Raw genomic sequence first — 16,721 nt, forward strand, 5'->3', positions numbered from 1 at the left:
GGAGAGGATGATCATAGAAAATAATTATTTTTCAAACGAACCTGAGAATCATTTGTTGTTCCAGTGTGAATGCTTATGAAATCCACTTGGTGACTCTTTTTATACACAGACCCCCAAGATTTAGGTAAAAATATACAAAGCACTTTTAATTAGACAATATTTCTTTAGCCCAGAATTCATCTTTAACCACACAAAAATGTCATGCGGTGTATGCTCTACCATAGAAATTATTTACCTATATAAGGAATATCTTTGGGGACAGGGGGTGGCAGATAAAAAAAAGGATTCATATTGCTCCAGGAAACCTATCCAGTTTTCCCACCTATACAGACCAAATGTGTGATTTAGCATCCACTAAAACTATCTTTTATTCTATGTTTTCATTACAGTGGTTTCGTACTTTTGTCCACAGCTCTTAAATTTCTTGCGGAACACAAACAATAACACCAGTCCAACTATCAGAGCCACGGCGATTAAGACCACAACCACGATGAGCACAATATCTGGAAAGACAAAGAAGAATAAATTAGGGGAATGGGATGCTTAGTTCTGAGATGTGATTTGTTTTTGTTTTTTTTTTTGGTCATATAACGTAAGGTAATGTTATTCTGCATTACACTGCTATTACACTGTGACATTTTATGGTGTACCCAAAAATGGGCTTCATTATATGCCCATGTTTATACCCCACTACCCACACCTTTTGAAGTGATAGCAGGACCCTGTTCTGTTGATGTTGAGGGCTCAATACTGATCTTTTAGTAATAATAGTACCTATAATGCACCATTCTTCTAAACGGTCATGCCACCATACCAAATTTTACCTGCAAGTGACAGCACAGGTAAAATATAATGCAACAACACCTAGTTCTGGTAAAAAAAAAAAAAAAATGCTTACACACATACTTCTTAAACTTTGCAGGGCCTTGGTGGAGTACACACTGTCCCACCTCCTCCTTTGAGATCTCAGCTCAATCCCCCCTTTATAAAGGTGGCCGTGACATTGTTTGCTTACTTTGAAAAATACAAATGAAAAAAGTAGAAAAAAAATGTAGTCATTACTCTTTCTAAAAAATGCTAGTTGCCTGACTGTAATGGCCCTGTGGGATTAATACTTTTGAGTCACCTGATGTAAATAAGCAGATGGGGAAGCCAGAACATTCTATATTTGTTACAGTTTGGTGGTGATGAGGAAAAGGAAAGCAGCCATTTTCTTTATCAAACATTTATTTATGATTATGAAACATGGATTTATGATTAAGCAGATATATTGGATGTATATGTTGTGAGAAGTCACATTGTATAACAGCTGTTGTATTCAAAAGCCATTTACAGCTCCAGCTGTCAAGATTGCTATCTCAAGTCTTTGAAGATCTGTTCAATTAACGAACTTGGAAGTTCCACATCTATGTTAAATGTCCATTCCGCATATCAAAGAATGTCATCAAAGACTCATATGTGACTTTAAAGAAACTAGATAGCTAGGTTCCACCCACTTTAGAATGTATAAAACTATTAGGAACCCTAGCCAGCAAATGATTTCATATTAAGAATGTAATGTGATTGACTTGCTCCCCAAACATGTCGTTCTATCTACATGTTTGTCTAAATAAATATAATTTTCAATCTGGCTTCAACAGTCAAAAATGTTACTAAAACCCATGAGTTTTGGGGTTTCCCTTACAGTGGCTAAAAAGAATATTGAAGCCATTGAATCAAAGGATTCGCTATAAGAATAAAAGTGTGTGGATACCTGACCATCACACTTATATCAGCTTGGTTAACATTGCCTTCCAAAACCATATGAACTAATATGGAGTTTAGTTTTAGAAGCCTCCACTCTTCTGGAAAAGCTTCCCACAATACTTTGTCTGTCTTTAGGAATTTGTGCCTATTCAGCCAAAAGAGCTTTCATGAGCTCAAGTACTGGTGTTGGATAAGAATCCCACTGGGGGATAACCTTGTCCTTTCGTACTTTTTGAGGATTCTTATCGCATATTTTTTGCGATAAGAACCTGATTAGCAATTGGCATGGCATTTCATCCCAAAGGTGTTCTATAGGGTTGATGTCAGTGCCATGTGCAGGTCGCTCAAGTTCCTCCACCTCAAATTCCTAAAACCATGGAGGTTTATTTTCTAAAAGAAAATAAGCTGTTCACTATACAAGGGATGTTACACTTTGCAAGGGAATTTGTGTTGAAATTTCATTTGTAAAAAATACACTTTCCTGTGCAATAAAAATAGAAAAAAAAAAAAAAAAAACGGGTTTCCTTTAATGTATAACTAAAGTCAATAGAGTGGAGGGTCATTAGAACACCTGTCAGGTTTCATTGCTGTCCTCTCTATTTGTTCTGTTTACCTTCATCACCAAGTGTGAAAGTGCACAAAAATTCCAAGTTGAACAGAAATAAAGAGGACATCTTCAAATTTTTTTGTTTACATCTGGGTACCATTGGGGAGATGGAAAATCTCCCCAATGGGACACAGATGTAACCAAAAAAATCTCACAGGGGTTATAATCCTTTCTTACTCTAAAATTATAAAAAAAAAAGTTGTGTTTAGTTTTATTTTAAGTACTTCAGCTCCAGAAGTATCGAATAAAAAGGTATCCAATTTTTTGCGATACGGCACAGCACTATTTCAACAATTGCGCAGTTATGTGACATTGTACCCAAATAAAATTGTAATTTTTTCCCCACAAATAGAGCTTTCTTTTAGTGGTATTTGATCACCTCTATGGTTTTTATTTTTTGCGCTATAAACAAAAAAAAAAAAAACAACAATTTGAAAAAAACAATATATTTTACTTTCTGCTATAAAGCACATCCAATAAAAAATGTAAAAAATCTAATTTCTCTATCAGTTTAAACCAATTTGTATTCTGCTACATATTTTTGGTAAAAATGTTTTCCAAAAAGCGTATATTGATTGGTTTGCACAAAAGTTACAGTCTTTACAATCTATGGGATAGATTTATGGCCTTTTTTTACTGTTATTAGTAATTGCAGCGATCAGGGAATTTTAGTGGGGCTGCGACATTGTGGCAGACAAATCTGACACTTTTTGGAGACCAGTGACACAAATACAGTGATCAGTGCTAAAAATATGCAGTGTTACTGTATAAATGTCACTGGCAGGGGAGGGGTTAATGTCAGGGGCGATAAGGGGTTAAGTGTGCTCCTAAGGAGTGCTTTCTAACTGTAGGGGGAATGGACTGACTGCAGGAAGAGAGAGATCTGTGTTCCTTGTTACATAGTGGTTGAGATTGAATAAAGACTATAGTCCATCCAGTTCAACCTGTGTAGGTGTGTGTGGACGCAATCATCTCACATACCCCTGAATGTTTCGATCCTTGAGATGTCCAAGAGTCTTTTAAAAGTAGCCATACTTTCCGCAGTTACTACCATTTGTGGTAGCCCTTACTGTAAAGAACCCCCTGCGTAGCCTGAGGTTAAATCTCTTCTCTTTTAATCGCATTGTATGGCCTCGTGTCCTCATGCATTCTTTGCGACTGAATAGCATTTTTTCTATGCTGAGATCACCGTTGAGGTATTTATAAATCGCTATCATGTCCCCTCTCAGGCGTCTCTTCTCCAGGGAGAATAAATCAATCGCTTTTAAGCACTCTTCATAATTAAGGTGCTCTAATCCCCTAATCAGTTTAGTTGCCCTTCTCTGGACTCTTTCCAGCTCGAACACATCCCTTCTAAAGCCTGGCGACCAGAACTGGACAGAATACTCCAGATTCGGTCAGAGCAGTGTTGTTAGTAGGAACACAAGATCTCCCTCTTCCTGTCTGACAGAAAGGCGGTCTGCCTTGTTTATATAGGCAGACCGCCATTCTGTCCTTCTCCTGAATGATCGCGGGTGGCCACATTATTGGATACAGCGGGAGCGCAGCTTCTGCGGCGTGCACACACCCTATAGAGCCCTTTTACAAAATCACGTACGTGATTTTGTGCTTAAGGGCTGCCCTGCCACAGTAAATGTACATGGGAGGGTCCTTAAGTGGTTAAGCCAAGTGGTGCTGTCACCCTCCTCTGCTAAATTCCCATCAGGTGAAACTGTCTGTTAATAAGTAGCCTAAAGGCCTAAAGGCTGAATTCACCAAGCTTTAATGCTTGTTATGTGCTGCAACAATTGACATATTTAAATGATTGTTTTAGCTCTCACTGCTAAAATTAACAGTTGTACCATAGCAATAAGTTTAACTCATTGAATGGTACAACAGATACAGTATATCAGGGTTAATATTATCCCTGTTTTAACATTGGGGACTTTGAGAAAGCTGACAGGTGAATAGCCCTCAAGTTCACCTTTTAATGGTCAATGATACAATATACGTACTGGTATCAGAGGTGGAGTCACAGAAAGGGGGTGCCCAGCCTTCCTGGCACCGACACTGCAGCTCATGGTCACAAATCTGAAGGAAATCAAGTAAGATAGATTACATTTCTATTTCACAAACAAACATCTTAAAATGTATTCCATTAAAAAGCAATGGTATACTATACTTGTATCCTATAAAAAACAGGCAGAAATCAGGATGTGCTTAAGATAACCAACTATAATGTTTAAGTGGTTTGTGCGGATTTAAGTTATAAAAACACATAGGAATATGTTCACATATTAGCTACTAATATTATATATTAAATATGTAAAATATAAAAAAAATAGTAAAAGAATATGAAATATTGACCAGAACAGGCTTGTTTATCTGAAAACATGGTTTAATGCAGGAAGAGGAAGGGGATCCCCACACCTAATTTGTTATCAGTAAACTTCAGTAAAAAGAAAAAAGAAACATATATATCCTTCTTTGCAACACTGGGGGGGGGGGGGGAATAAGGTTCCTGTTCCATTATAATGGTGCAGCAAATTGTTGTGAGTGATGTGAGGCACATTAACAAAGCAGAAAGACCTGTTTTGGGTTTATCTGCGCCACTTGCGCCAGTATCTATTACAGAGTGAAATAGAAATTGGTGAGGCTTCTGCACAAATTTATCAAAGGGGATTGCAGGGATTTTCAATATAAAAAACTGACACGGATCCCCATCAGACTGGACTTCGAGTACAGGATGTGAACTGTTTGCTTACAGCTTACATGCCCCTCTGTGCACACTACATTGGCAGAGCCCTATCTACCTCTTCCCTCCCGCTCTAAGCTAAGGGGGGAGTTAGAGGAATCCGCATTGAACTGCTCTCAAATAGTAGCATAAAGCCTAAAATCTCTGTTAATTTCTCCAATTATGCCTACATCTAAAAATGACAACTTTAAAACCCAACCTAAAGTCTATTTTTTTCCCTTTAAAATAAAAAACGTTATACTTACCTGTTCTGTGCAATGATGTTGCACAGAGCAGTCCCGATCATCCTCTTCTGGGGTCTCCCACCGGCGCTCTAGGATCCCCTCATCTTGAGTGCCCCCATAGGAAGCTTCTTCTCCTGGGGGGTACTTGTGCAGGCTCGCTCCCGGGCCACCTTGTCTGTGTCCATTGACACAGACAGGGGGGCTAGGCCCCACCCCCACTCCTCATCACAGAATTTGATTTACAGTAGCAGAAGCCACTTATCAATCTGTGCAGTGAGGAGGAACGGCCACTGCTCTCATGCACAGAGCTGGATCTGGCTAAAGTAAACACGGGGGGGGGAACGGACATGCAGGACGGAAGGTGTTTTTCCTTAGTTTCAACCACTTTAATTATTAATTTTTTTGGATTTGCAAAAAAATAATTATTTACCCAATTCTCCGCTCCTTCTTTTGCCCTATGCTTCAGTGGTCTAAGGTCCTGACATCATCAAGACCAATGCAGGGTCTATATCCATGCACTGGACATGAAGACACCCAGGGACAGTCCATCACTGGAGCATGGGGGGGGAGTGCCATCTGTCACAGACGCAGAGGACTGGGTAGGTTAACCACTTAAGCCCCAGCCCTATTTCGGACACTTTTTGTTCACAAGTTAAAAACTGTATTTTTTTATTGAAAACTACTTAGAACCCCCAAACATTATATATTTTTTTAGCAAAGACTCTGGAGAATAAAATGTCGGTCATTGCAATATTTTTTGTCACGCGGTATTTGCGCAGTGGTCTTTAAAACGCCCTTTTTTTGGAAATATTTTGAAAAATCACATTTCACTGCATTTAAAAAATACTAAACAGTAAAGTTAGCCCATTTTTTTGTATATTGTGAAAGATGATGTCACGCCGAGTAAATAGATACCCAACATGTTACGGTTTAAAATTGCGTTCCCCCCCCCCCCCGTGGGATGGCGACAAACTACGGTCAATAGAGATCTCAATAGGCGACGCTTTAAATTTATTTAAAGGTTACCAGTTTAGAGTTAGAGTGTAGCTCTTTTTTTTTGATTATTGCTCACGCTCTGGCGATCGCGGCGATACCTCACATGTGTGGTTTGAACAGCGATTTCATTTGCGGCTCGACTTCCGTATACGTTTTTTTTGTGCGCGAGCTAACAGTGACGGGGGCAGCTAAATTTATTTATTTTTTTCCCCATTTACTTTATTTTTTTAACTTTATTACAGTTTTTTAAAAAAAAAAAATCTGATAACTTTTATTGCTGTCACAAGCAATGTAAACATCCCTTGTGACAGCAATATGCAGTGACAGGTACACTTTATGGAGGGATCGAGGGTCTAAAAGACCCTAGACCCCCTCCACTACACTTCCCTGTATGCAAAACGCCGAAAACGGCATTTTTGTATACAGCCGTTTTTCAAATTTGCCGCCTTTTGCAGCACAGTAACCCGGAAGTGACGTCATCGACGCCGCCTCCGGGTTACGTCATCGGAGACCCGATCAAAGCCGTTTCCGGCATTGATCGGGACTCCATCCAGCCGGCAGACGTGCCGGCTGGGTGCTCAGGGCTCCCGGTGGGACGGGAGCCCCGGTAAAAGCCACGGAAGGCGGTTAATGATCGAGCAGCTCCCGAGCCGCATCGGTCGGTACCGACGGAAAGCCAACCGTCGGCTCTAAACCACGGTACCGGGATGATGCCTCATCCCGATACACTACCGCAAAGTTTACCGACGTAGGGATACGTTAGTATGCGGTTAGTGGTTAAAGTGCTTTTCCTCAACCCTAGACTAAACAAGCAGTTAACCCTAGCAGTTTAAGCCCAGCCCCAATGCAAGGGATGATTTTCAAATTTCTCGGAGCTAGGATTTAATGTTGTTTTAGTCACTAATTTGGAACAAGTATGCAGATCAGGAAAGTCAGTAAGAAACACAAATTAACTTTAGATGCCTTTTGAATCAATAGCCCAGAATGTTTTGAAGCCATGGGATCGATGATATGGATGCGAGTATGATAGCCAGGTAAATGACATTTTCCAGAAAGAAGGGTCAATAATGGCAGCCTATAATTGTCTCAACACATTTGCTTTTAATATCCAATACCAAACAACATGTCCATGGTGCTGCATAGTAAGCTCTTACCCCGTGTCCCGGGCAGCTGGCAGAACAGTTTGTTGAGCGGAAGGCACTATTTATACCGACACATTTCCCATTGTAACAAACCTACAAGAAAGTTGGATATAATTATTATATTTGGATGGAACAGGAGTATTTCAGAACTTGTTTTGGGATTAGTGAGTCTACCACCACGTAATTCAAGATGATCAATCCTCAGCTCTTTTCCAGAGAAAGACAGAGATGTTGCAGGCCCAGAGCATACAAACAAACAATGAAGATAGATGCACACTTGTATACAGATTAGACGTGTGGTTCATTTAGTTACGTATCAAAATGTGGACACATTTTTCGTTATTCGGATGTATCCGAATTACAATAGGAGTGAATTCAAACAAATCTGAAATAACTTAACAACATTTCGTACCACATTCAAATGCAAATAGCTTTTGAATAGAATTGGAATCGTTTACGAATTGAAATCGTTTTCAAATTTGAATAGTTTTCAAATCTAATTTGAATTTACGAAGAGAATAAAATAGAACAGAAAATAAAAGGAATAGAATATAATAGAAAATTATATAATATATTAGAGTAAAACAGAACGGAATATAAAATAAAAAGGGAGAGAGAAAAATAGAAGAGAAAATAAAGGGATAGAATACAATAAAAAATAGAATGGAATAAAATAGAATACAACCATCTTCCGAAATTCTAATTTCAAACAGAATAAATTTAAGTGCGAATAGAAAAAAATGAATAGAATAGAAAATAATAGAAAAAAATAGATTAGAATAAAATAGAAAGAATATTGCAGTCTTTCAAAATTCGAAAATGTTCAATAGAAAAAATTAAAACAGAATAGAAAATAAAAGAATAGAATAATAATAAAAAAAAAAACAATAGCATAGAATAGAACCATTTTACAAAATTCAAATATAATACATTTGAATAGAATAGAAGAAAATAGATTAAAATAGAAAATAAAAGAATATAATTGACAAGAAAAGGAATAGAATAAAATGGAAAAAAATAATAGAATAAAAAAAAAAAGTAGAATAGAAAGGATATATTAACCATCTTCAGAAATCTTCGAATTTTGAATACAGTTGAATAGAATAGGGTTGAAAAATAAAACAAAATAAAAAAAATAGAAAAGACAGTTGAATAGAAAGAATATAACCATCTTCCAAAATTTGAATGGAATTCAAATAGATTTGAATTTTCCAAATTTGGACAATTAGAATCCATTTGAAAACCTGAAACAAATTCTGAAAACAAATAAATAAAAGTAATTTATGTAAATAACGAATCGAAACTAAGCAAATTTTTTTGTTCTGCACATGTCTAATACAGATGTTAAGATTTTGTATAATGTATCATAAAAATCTTTCTACACACACGCACCTCTCTCTCAAATCTGATTTTTCTTTTATTAGCTAATAATTTCCTTTAGTCAATCCATAGTGCCCCATGATTCCTTTGTCATATATTAAAAGTATATATGCAAAGAAATATTTATATAGATGTTTATTTAAGTTTTATTTGTGCTTACCATTCCTTCTCCACACATTGTTCCATTCTTCACCATTCCCTCAGATTGTAAAACCCCCTTACAGGTGGAAATTGAAGCAACAGCCGCATTTATTTTGGGATTGTCGCTTCCTCCAGAGCAGTACAGCACTCCACACTTTATATCTCTGTAAAAAAGATAAACCATGTAAAAATGTTTTTTTAGGATACAGTATACAGATACAGTATGTTCACATGGATATCTATATCTGTCTTTAGGAAAGAATTCTGCTACACTCTAAAGGCCCATATGACAATTTAAAGTGACATGCCAAGATAAAAACATGGCAGTTGCTCTCCTGAGCATAGAACAATCTTGCGTAAAAAAAAAAAATACTATTGATGTCACATGACTGTCTCTCCTCCAATTACAGAGCTCTGTGCTGAAATAGGCAGAGAACTCCATAGGATGCCACAGGGTTCACACCACAGCTTGCATTTTATACATGGGCTAGACATGTACAGAACGAAAAAAAAAAAAAAAATTGTTTTCATACGTTATTTACATATATTTGTTTAATTTGTTTTCAGAATTTGTTTTGTATTTTAGAGTACGAATCGATTTAAATTTTCTGAATTAAACTCAATTTGACGCAAATTCAGAAAGTTGGAATCAATTTGAGTTATATGCAAACTCCATTCAGGATCAAATTTATTCTGTTCAAAATTCAAATTTTGTAAGATGTTTATATTCTCTTTCTATTCTATAGTTTTTTTTTCTGTTCTGTTCTATGCTGTTCTATTCTATTCGAATATGAATTTATTCTATTCGAAATCCAGAAGATGGTTATATTCTATTTTATTCTACTGTTTTTTCTATTTTTTTCTATTCTATTCGAGTTTGAATTTATTCTATTACAAATTAGAATTTTAGAAGTAGGTTATATTCTATTTTATTCTATTGTTTTTTTTTCTATTCTATTCTTTTCTTTTTCTATTCTTTTCTATTTGAACTCAGATTTATTCTTTAAGAAATACAAATTTCTGAAGTTATTTATATTCTAATGTATTCTATTCTATTTTGTTATTTTATTCTATTCCTTTATTTTCTATTCTATTTTGTCCTGTTTTACTCTATTTTTTTCTATCATATTCTATTTTTTTTTCTATTTCCTTTTCTTCCTATTCTATTTTTTCTTTTTTTTTTTTTTTTTTTTATTCTGTTCGGTTTTATTTTCCCTTCTGAAATTTGAATTCGATTAAAAAAAATATTTGAATATGATTAGAAAACTATTCCAATTTTGTCCGAAATTTTTGTTTTCTTATTTTAGATTAATTTTAATTTGTTACTATTGTAATACAAAAATTTGGTTACATCTGAATCTCCGAATAACAAAGAATCCGTCTGGATTTTGATTTAAAGGAAACGAACCACACATCTAAAATTGGGCCAAAAAATTCAGGCCACAGTGTGCATAACCTCAGAAGTATAATAGAGAGATCGGGATATCCACTCTCCAATATAAATCGAACCCTAAGGTCCTAAGAGTAATGTGGATTGCAGGCATTGTTTACCTAAAAAGCTTTTCAACCCCCTCCACTAACTACAGATACAATGACACTGTATATGATGTGAAATTACAGCATGCCGCAGTTTTCACACTTATGGTTTTATATTGGTAATAGCAGAAAAAAAAGTCAGCTAGATTAAATTACATTCTGCAAACTGGGACCAGAAGACCGTTTTACTGTAGGTCAGCAAGTCATTACACATTAGAGATACACTATTGGCAGCAGCCACACATGCAGCAGGGAAATTGAATGATGGTGGCAAAGTTTTAGAAGTCCAATAGGAACACCTTGCAACCCCCACCAATTTTGATTGTTGTATATATATATATATACAATATATATATGCGTGTCCACTGTTAAAATTTCTTTAATAAATACATAAAAAAAAAAAGAGCGAGTTCCAGGGTTATCGGTTTCTTAACCAATCCTACGCCTCACTTAGCGCTCCTAAATCTTGGAATAGAGGAGTTCCCTATGGAGCACTGTAAGGTGGCTACTGGTATTTTGCTGGCAGCACGACTCACAACTACCAAACACTGGAGGGGAGATCAAGCACCCAACCTGTCAGAGGTAATAACTATAATACACTCAATATACTCGTTTGAAAAACTCATAGCCTACCGGGCTGGCTTACCTAAGCCCTTTGAAGGGCTTGGCAATGCTGGTTGACTTGGTACTCCAAAAGTAACACTGAAGCAATCTCCTGATACTATTCCTGGGCAGATATAATATTATGTGCACCGCTTAAGCTTATATTACCTATGTAACTGTATAACTGTTATATCTTGGTTGGTATGAACACCATTTTGCCCTGCAAGGCTAACCCATATGTATCTCTTTTTCCTCTTTTACCCAATCCTTTGTTTCCTCTGTGTTAAAATGTATTCCGTAACAAAATATATTGAAATAATTTTAGTTGAGAGGTTACCATTTGAAAATTTGAAAGAAATTAGTAACCTTCTATGGCTTATAATAGTCCTGTCAATTGGTCCTCTAGCTGCACAATGTTGGGTTATTAACTGGAAAAATTATATAGATCAGAAGTTCTGATTTTATTTGCTGCAATGTTGCTATGAAAGTCAGACAACCAGACAGCTAGCATTTTCAGAAGGAGGTCAGGACAGCCACGAAAGCCTCCATATTTCTCACAGGCTATGAATGAGGCAAAGCTGCAATGGAGTACTTACTTTTCCCCACATGGGACATAGTTTTTGGCAATGTACTGGCAGTATCCATAGTTGGTGCCTCTCTGATTGTATTTAAAGCAAAAGTCCTGTCCTACGGAAGCACCTGTGGAAAGAGGTAAACTGATCATCAATGACTGATTATAAACTTTTTTAATCAGAATGGAAAAACAGCTGTAGATACAGACCTCAAAGAACTCAGTTCTGATATAATTCATTTTACTTTCAGCTTTCAAATTCAAAATAGTTCCTTTTACTACTTTCTTTGTGCAACACAAAGGGGTCTACAATAGGGAAAATCATTTTTTGATCCCCTGCAGATTTTGTAAGTTTGCCCATTTACTAGGAAATTAAGGGTCTATAATTTTTTATCATAGGTGTATTTTAAATGATAGAGACAGAATATCAACCTAAAATCTGGGGGAAAAAAACAAGATACAAATGGCATAAATTAAGTTGCAGTTCAGCGAGTAAAATAAGTATTTGATCCACAAGCAAAACATGACTTAGTACTTGGTGGAGAAACCCTTGTTGGCAAGCATAGAGCTAAGACGTTCTTGTAGTTACCAGGTTTGCACACATTTCAGGGGGGATTTTGGTCCACTCTTCTTTACAGATCTTCTCTAAGTCCTTAAGGTTTTCTTGGCTTTCACTTGGCAACTCGAAGTTTCAGCTCCCTCCATAAATTTTCAATAGGGTTAAAGCATTAATAAACAGTTGTGTGCTTTTTTTTTTTGGAACCTGCAAGGTAAAGCCATAACGTGCTAGTATTCACATTATGTAAAACTTAACTTGGAGCTAAGCCTTCCAGCAGTAAGCTGTCACCGCTGACAAGACTTTCATCTTCATTTGGTCTTCCTTCCAGGTTTGTTGATCTGGCTGTGTGAGTGGCCAGAGCCGCCATGACATCATTCCCGCGCATGCATGCGGGAGCCGTCGTTTAGGGCACAGGACTCTGAATTAAAAGCCTGGGTAGCTGTTCCTTGAGAGCGCATGCGCCGGTGACATAGCTGGCAGCATGTACAGTAAATATCTCCTAAACGGTGCACATTTAGAAGATATTTTTACAGTACGGTACCTAGAAGTAAGCCTTATCATAGGCTTACCTAGAGGTACAAAGCATGCATGGAAGCTTACTCCCACTTTAAGGTCTGGAGACTGGGTAGGCCACTCCAAGACCTTAATGTGCTTCTTCTTGAGCCACTCCCTTGGTGGTATGTTTTGGGTCATTGTCATGCTGGAAGACCCATCAAAGACCCATCTTCAGTGTTCTGGCTGAGGGAAGAAGATTTTACAATACATGGCCCCGTCCATTGGCCCCTCAATGTGGCAAAGTCGGCCTGCAACTTTAGCAGAGAAACAGCCCCAAAGCATAATTTTTTCACCATTTAAAATACACCTGTGATATAAAAAATTATTGACCCTTCATTTCTTTGTAAGTGGGCAAACTTACAAAATCTGCAGGGGATCAAATATTTTTTTTCCCCACTGTATTTATAAAACATTTGTTGGATTGTCAAAAGTATTTACGCAGCCTAGATGATTTCTCCCTCTATTTTTGTAATAGTTCAATTCCTATATTGTTAGCTTCATCTAGTGGCCAAACTGCAGTATATTTTCTAAGTCGGTATTTCAGAAAACTATTCTGCATTTTGGCCAATTGATGGTGAAGACGATACAGTATTTTGATTAGTCTATCAAAGAAAATATGGGGACCTGAATCCTTCATACAATAATATTTTCTAAACAGACTCCAAAGAATTTTTCTTATAGCAAGTAAATTTGATAAAGATTTGATGATCGCTGCAAACATAATAATAACATAATAATAACAGAACAAATACTGGCTCTCAGTTGTAAATCACTGTTAACTGATCAATTGAAAAGCTTTGTTCACTAAATACTTCCTCCAAATAAAATCTCTCTGGATTTGCCAAAATTTGTTATCAACATACAGTTAAAAATAACTGCAAATCACCCAACAATATGTACTTTCTCTCTCAGTATATATCCTAGATCAAAAAGATGTTAAGTTTCACTTGCCTGCTCCCCATAGGTCCATGCACTGGCCTTCCAAACTCGGACACTTCCCATTGTAGCAGAAACCTTGGCCATCATTGCAGGGATGTCCATTAAAGATGAAGCGATCAGATGGACATTCTGGATTCTTCCCATCACACATATCCGCAAGATCACACTCATCTTTTACAGCTCGGCACACAGTGCCTGCTTTCTTGATCTATAAGTAGACAAGAAATGGCAGAAGAAAGTCTGATTTAGAAAGAGAGGACAGCAATTTTATTTATAGCTCTGCCGGCCATAGATTTGTTGACAAAAACAACTAAGATTACCTCCTTTGATAATTTGTGAACAAATGTGTCACAAACACAAACGTTTACTTCTGAATATGCAAAGGAGAACAATAAAACATTCAGCTTTCCATTGTCTGGCCTGTCTCCCACTTCAAAATAACTTGGCAAGTACTCAGCTCTAGTTAGAAACTGGATTCTGATTCATGAAGCTGCTTTAGCACCTATAGCACCCTAAAAATCTCAATATGGGCCTTGGTTTATTGAACTGCAACAACAAGTTAAATGGCTTCCAAAGCAAAAGCACCCCCCAGAGGTCAGGGGACTGAGAATACTGGACTGGTTCCTACAGACGGCACTGGGGAGGCACAATGTCATCAGAGGAAAGAGAAGGTGGATAGAGAGTCCAAAAACAAAAAAACAGCCTCTTGTCCTCCTTGCACATCCCTGACAAGGGTGACATGGGGAAGCAGGGACAGGTGGAGCAGTGATGGAGTATGCACTTACAGGATTGCTAGCTGGCAGAACAGTGCAGTGTTAGGGTGTAGCATCTGGAGTGATGGGAGGTGCAGAAGTAGAGATGCTGGGTTTCAAGGAGATGCAGTTTGAAGGTGCAGATTCCCAGGGGTACTGGGTTCTTCGTAGACACAAATGCAAAAGCAGTCCACTTGTAACCCAGCAGAGAGGCTTCTCTGACTGAACTCCACATGATAATTTGAAGGTTCCTGGAATGCATCGTCCATTGATCTAAGGTAAGTAAGGGGTTTTTAGTTAACATTGGGGGGGAGTTAGAATAAAGGTATTTGAAAGTATAGCTAGCCGTTAGGCCTCCTTCAGACCTGAGCATTGTATTTTACTGAACACATGGCACTTTCATTTAGAATGGCACACCAATGCACACATACAGTACAGTAGGTGCCAACTGATATGCCTTGCCCTGTGGTGTACTGAATTAAAAAATTAGCAGGTCCCTTCTTTTTCTATTGCCATGCATTGGGAGCCTATTCTTGAGGAAATAACTGCAATACACAATAAAGCGGAACTAAACCCTCCCACCTTTTATTTTAGCATTGGAAGCTGCCTTAACCTCTGTTTGATCTGCATTTGCTGCACATGTGATCAGTTAGGACACCAGCCATTTGATGGCTGGACTGTTGAGTGTACAAGTAACTGACAACTATAATTCACATGATGCCTTGAATACAAATGTTTTGGAAAACTGTAAAATAGACAGGTTTAGTTCTGCTTTAATCTGTATGTAGTATCACACTTTAATGGCATGGCATAGTGTGAAAGGGGCCCTAATATTTTGATATTCACATTTTAACTTGTTACTAAACCCAGGAACCTGCATTTACTACATCCGGTCTCCCATAATACATAGAACATGGAATGCAATTATGCAATTATTTTAGTAAATATAAACTGCTAAATACCTTTTTTCATCAGCGGTATATAGCAGTCTTGCAGACTATCAGTGTCTGGTTAATGGTGTGTACAATGGAACTCCACAGATTGTTTTGGGCAGACAGGAAGCTTGTATTTTGACCCCCCTAGAAGTATGGGGGTAATTCAATGACCATGCTGCTGATCTCTGCTAATCTTCAGTGATCCCAGCACATAAAAGTAATCAGCTGCCAACATAGAAAGTCTCCCATCATTAATAACCTATTTGCGGCTCCCTTTATTTGATTATGGGACATGTATGAACCACAATAAGCTGAAAGTTAGAGGAGATTGGCAGCTGAATGCCGGAATCTGCCAAGTCTGTTGGAGGAGGTCAGCAACATAGTCAGTAAATGCCATGTCTACATAGGGGCTAATGTAGAGTCTTTGACATAACCTAAAATGCTGCCAAATACCCAGCACGTAAAAAAAAAAAAAAAAAAAAATGCCACTTTCCCAAATTATCCGAAATCCTCCTGAGCTGTCGGGTGCAGGATAAGCAGTCGCACAGCTGCCAACACGATTAGTAGAAGAAGATGATCTGCAAATTCAAACATGCTCTTAAATATCTCCAAATTTATTAATACTCCATAAAAGATAAAGTGCAGCAGATGTTAATGCATTATAGCCATGATGGCCTTGTTCACCAAGCCCTGAACAAGACCATAATGGCTGAAAGCCATTAACATCAGCTGTACCTTATTTGTCTTTAAAGAGCATGTATGGAGTTGCGGATCATCTTCCTCTACTTAAACACATGTGCAGTAGCGGCAGGAAGTTATTGACATTGTATCGCTGTTACACATGCTTGGTAGCATTACCACACCTGTGCACCTACTCCCACTCTCACCGCTGTGCGTGACCCCTGCCCTCCTGACCTGCTCTTGCCATCTCTCCTAAATGCCCCCACTTCACTTGCCAATGCGCTTGCTGCCACTACACCCACCAATGCACATTGCAGTGCTCTCTGCCACTGCAGTTACACCTCCTTCAACAAACAGGTACACTTTTGCTCGTTAACATGTAAAAACAACAACAACAACAACAAAAAAAACATACATGAAAATAATGAATCAGATGCAAATTAGGAAGTAATTCCATGTAATATAGGTATGGTGTGCAACTGCTTCATTTTGTGATATACAGTACAACCAAGCCCAATAACCATACAAGTATGAAAGCAGAAATCTACTGAAAGCTTTTTTTTCTTCTTTTGGGTGGTGTGATATCTCACCAACCTGTCAGGTGTCTGTGACCCCTGTGG

At 37.6% G+C, this 16,721-nt stretch overlaps 1 protein-coding gene across 1 annotated transcript in view; it reads right to left on the reverse strand.

The window, feature by feature from the left end:
• Positions 1-16,721, reverse strand: part of LOC309553891 (zinc metalloproteinase-disintegrin-like VLAIP-B) — a gene marked incomplete at its 5' end in the record, with an annotated part of 102,884 nt that overhangs the window by 10,813 nt on the left and 75,350 nt on the right. The window contains 6 exon segments of the mRNA XM_082255377.1: positions 401-503; positions 4,348-4,423; positions 7,462-7,542; positions 8,990-9,134; positions 11,706-11,808; positions 13,746-13,941. Of these exon segments, the coding sequence (XP_082111503.1) occupies positions 401-503; positions 4,348-4,423; positions 7,462-7,542; positions 8,990-9,134; positions 11,706-11,808; positions 13,746-13,941 (704 nt within the window).

Source organism: Pelophylax lessonae (assembly GCF_965119305.1).
Source record: "Pelophylax lessonae genome assembly, chromosome: 4".
In the NCBI taxonomy this organism is placed as follows: Eukaryota; Metazoa; Chordata; class Amphibia; order Anura; family Ranidae; genus Pelophylax; species Pelophylax lessonae.